This window comes from Mus caroli, chromosome 8 (genome assembly GCF_900094665.2).
Source record: "Mus caroli chromosome 8, CAROLI_EIJ_v1.1, whole genome shotgun sequence".
Lineage (NCBI taxonomy): Eukaryota > Metazoa > Chordata > Mammalia > Rodentia > Muridae > Mus > Mus caroli.
The window spans coordinates 11,458,692-11,460,007 of NC_034577.1; the positions used below are offsets into that span (position 1 = coordinate 11,458,692).

General features: G+C 50.5%; 1 protein-coding gene across 1 annotated transcript in view; it reads left to right on the plus strand.

Moving 5' to 3' along the window:
* The window catches only part of LOC110300124 (myomesin-2-like), a 70,168-nt gene that overhangs the window by 4,596 nt on the left and 64,256 nt on the right, over positions 1 to 1,316 (plus strand). The window contains exon 2 of the mRNA XM_029480673.1: positions 520 to 637. Within this exon, the coding sequence (XP_029336533.1) occupies positions 520 to 637 (118 nt within the window). The remainder of the gene's footprint in view (positions 1 to 519; positions 638 to 1,316) is intronic.

Genomic DNA, 1,316 nt, shown 5'->3' on the forward strand with positions numbered 1-1,316 from the left:
TCTCTCTCTGAGTGCTTGTGTCTATTTCTGTCTCTCTGTGTTTTTGTATGCATGTCTGTCTGTCTGTCTCTCCCTCTCTGTGTCTTGAATGTGTGTGTGTGTGTGTGTGTGTGTGTGTGTGTGTGCGCGCGCGCGCGCACGCATGTGCATATGGAGGTCAGAGGTCCCTGCCAGGTGTCTTTCTCAATCGCACTGCACCTTGTTTACCTTACTGCCCTGAGACAAGGTCTCTCACTGAGCCCAGCGATCACCAACCTGTCTGGACTGCCAGGCCAGTGAGCTCCTGGACTCTTCCCTTCTGCACACACTCTGCCACCTTCAGCCCTGGAGTTCCAGCCATGTGGCACTGAGTCTTTTATATGGGTGCTGGGAACCTCATTCTGGTCTTCATGCTTGCATAGCAAGCACAACTTCCCCACGGTGCCGTTGTCTCAGCTCCATCTTTCTCCCTTGGAACAATGCAGAATGTGAAAGGCACAGAGCACAGGACCTGACTCTTCACAATCGTTTCTCTCTCAGGAACACCCAAGATGTCCCTGGTCGCAGTGCCTTTCTACCAGAAAAGACACAAGCACTTTGACCAGTCATATCGAAACATCCAAACCAGGTACCTCCTGGACCAATATGCATTGAAAAAGTAAGTTGACAGGTTCTGGCTAGACTCCATGGATTCTCTGTATGTGTGGCTTTGGTACTTTCAGACTGGGAACTGTGCTATGATCTGGAGAGGAAATGATTTGTGGGAAGTCTGAAAACAGGGAAAAGAGCATCTCTGATGTACATATCCCTTTTGGAGACAAGAAGTCAGTTGGGTTGAATGGCCCATCTGGGTGGGATTGTCATGTATTCTCTGTGAGCTGGTTCTGAGCCCCATGGTGGACATTCCCAACTCCATACAAGTCCACTGATTTTATACTCTTCCTCTGGTGTCTTCNAGCAGTGGGATTTAAAGTCACCCACCATATAGGACAGCGAGAAGGAAAACAATGGGAAGAACATTGGTAGGGTTCATCAATGANAGGGCAAATGGAAATGAAGTCTATGTTTATCACAGTCCACCTACCTGATGGAACAGGAGTGACACCTGAGTGTCCTGCCTGCTAAGGGGGCTGGAATCCAGTCCCACCTCCATCTCCATCTCCATCTTCTGAGGGATGACAACGTTTCTTCCTGGCCAAACTCCCGAAGGACGGGGTCTCCTCCAGCTTGCAGCTCGTGCCTCCCTGGCACTGTTTGCGGGCAGCATATCTGCAGCTCCAGGGCTGACTAGAGGGCTGTGAGCAGGAAGAGACCTCTGAGGCTAGCTTTCTCTTGCC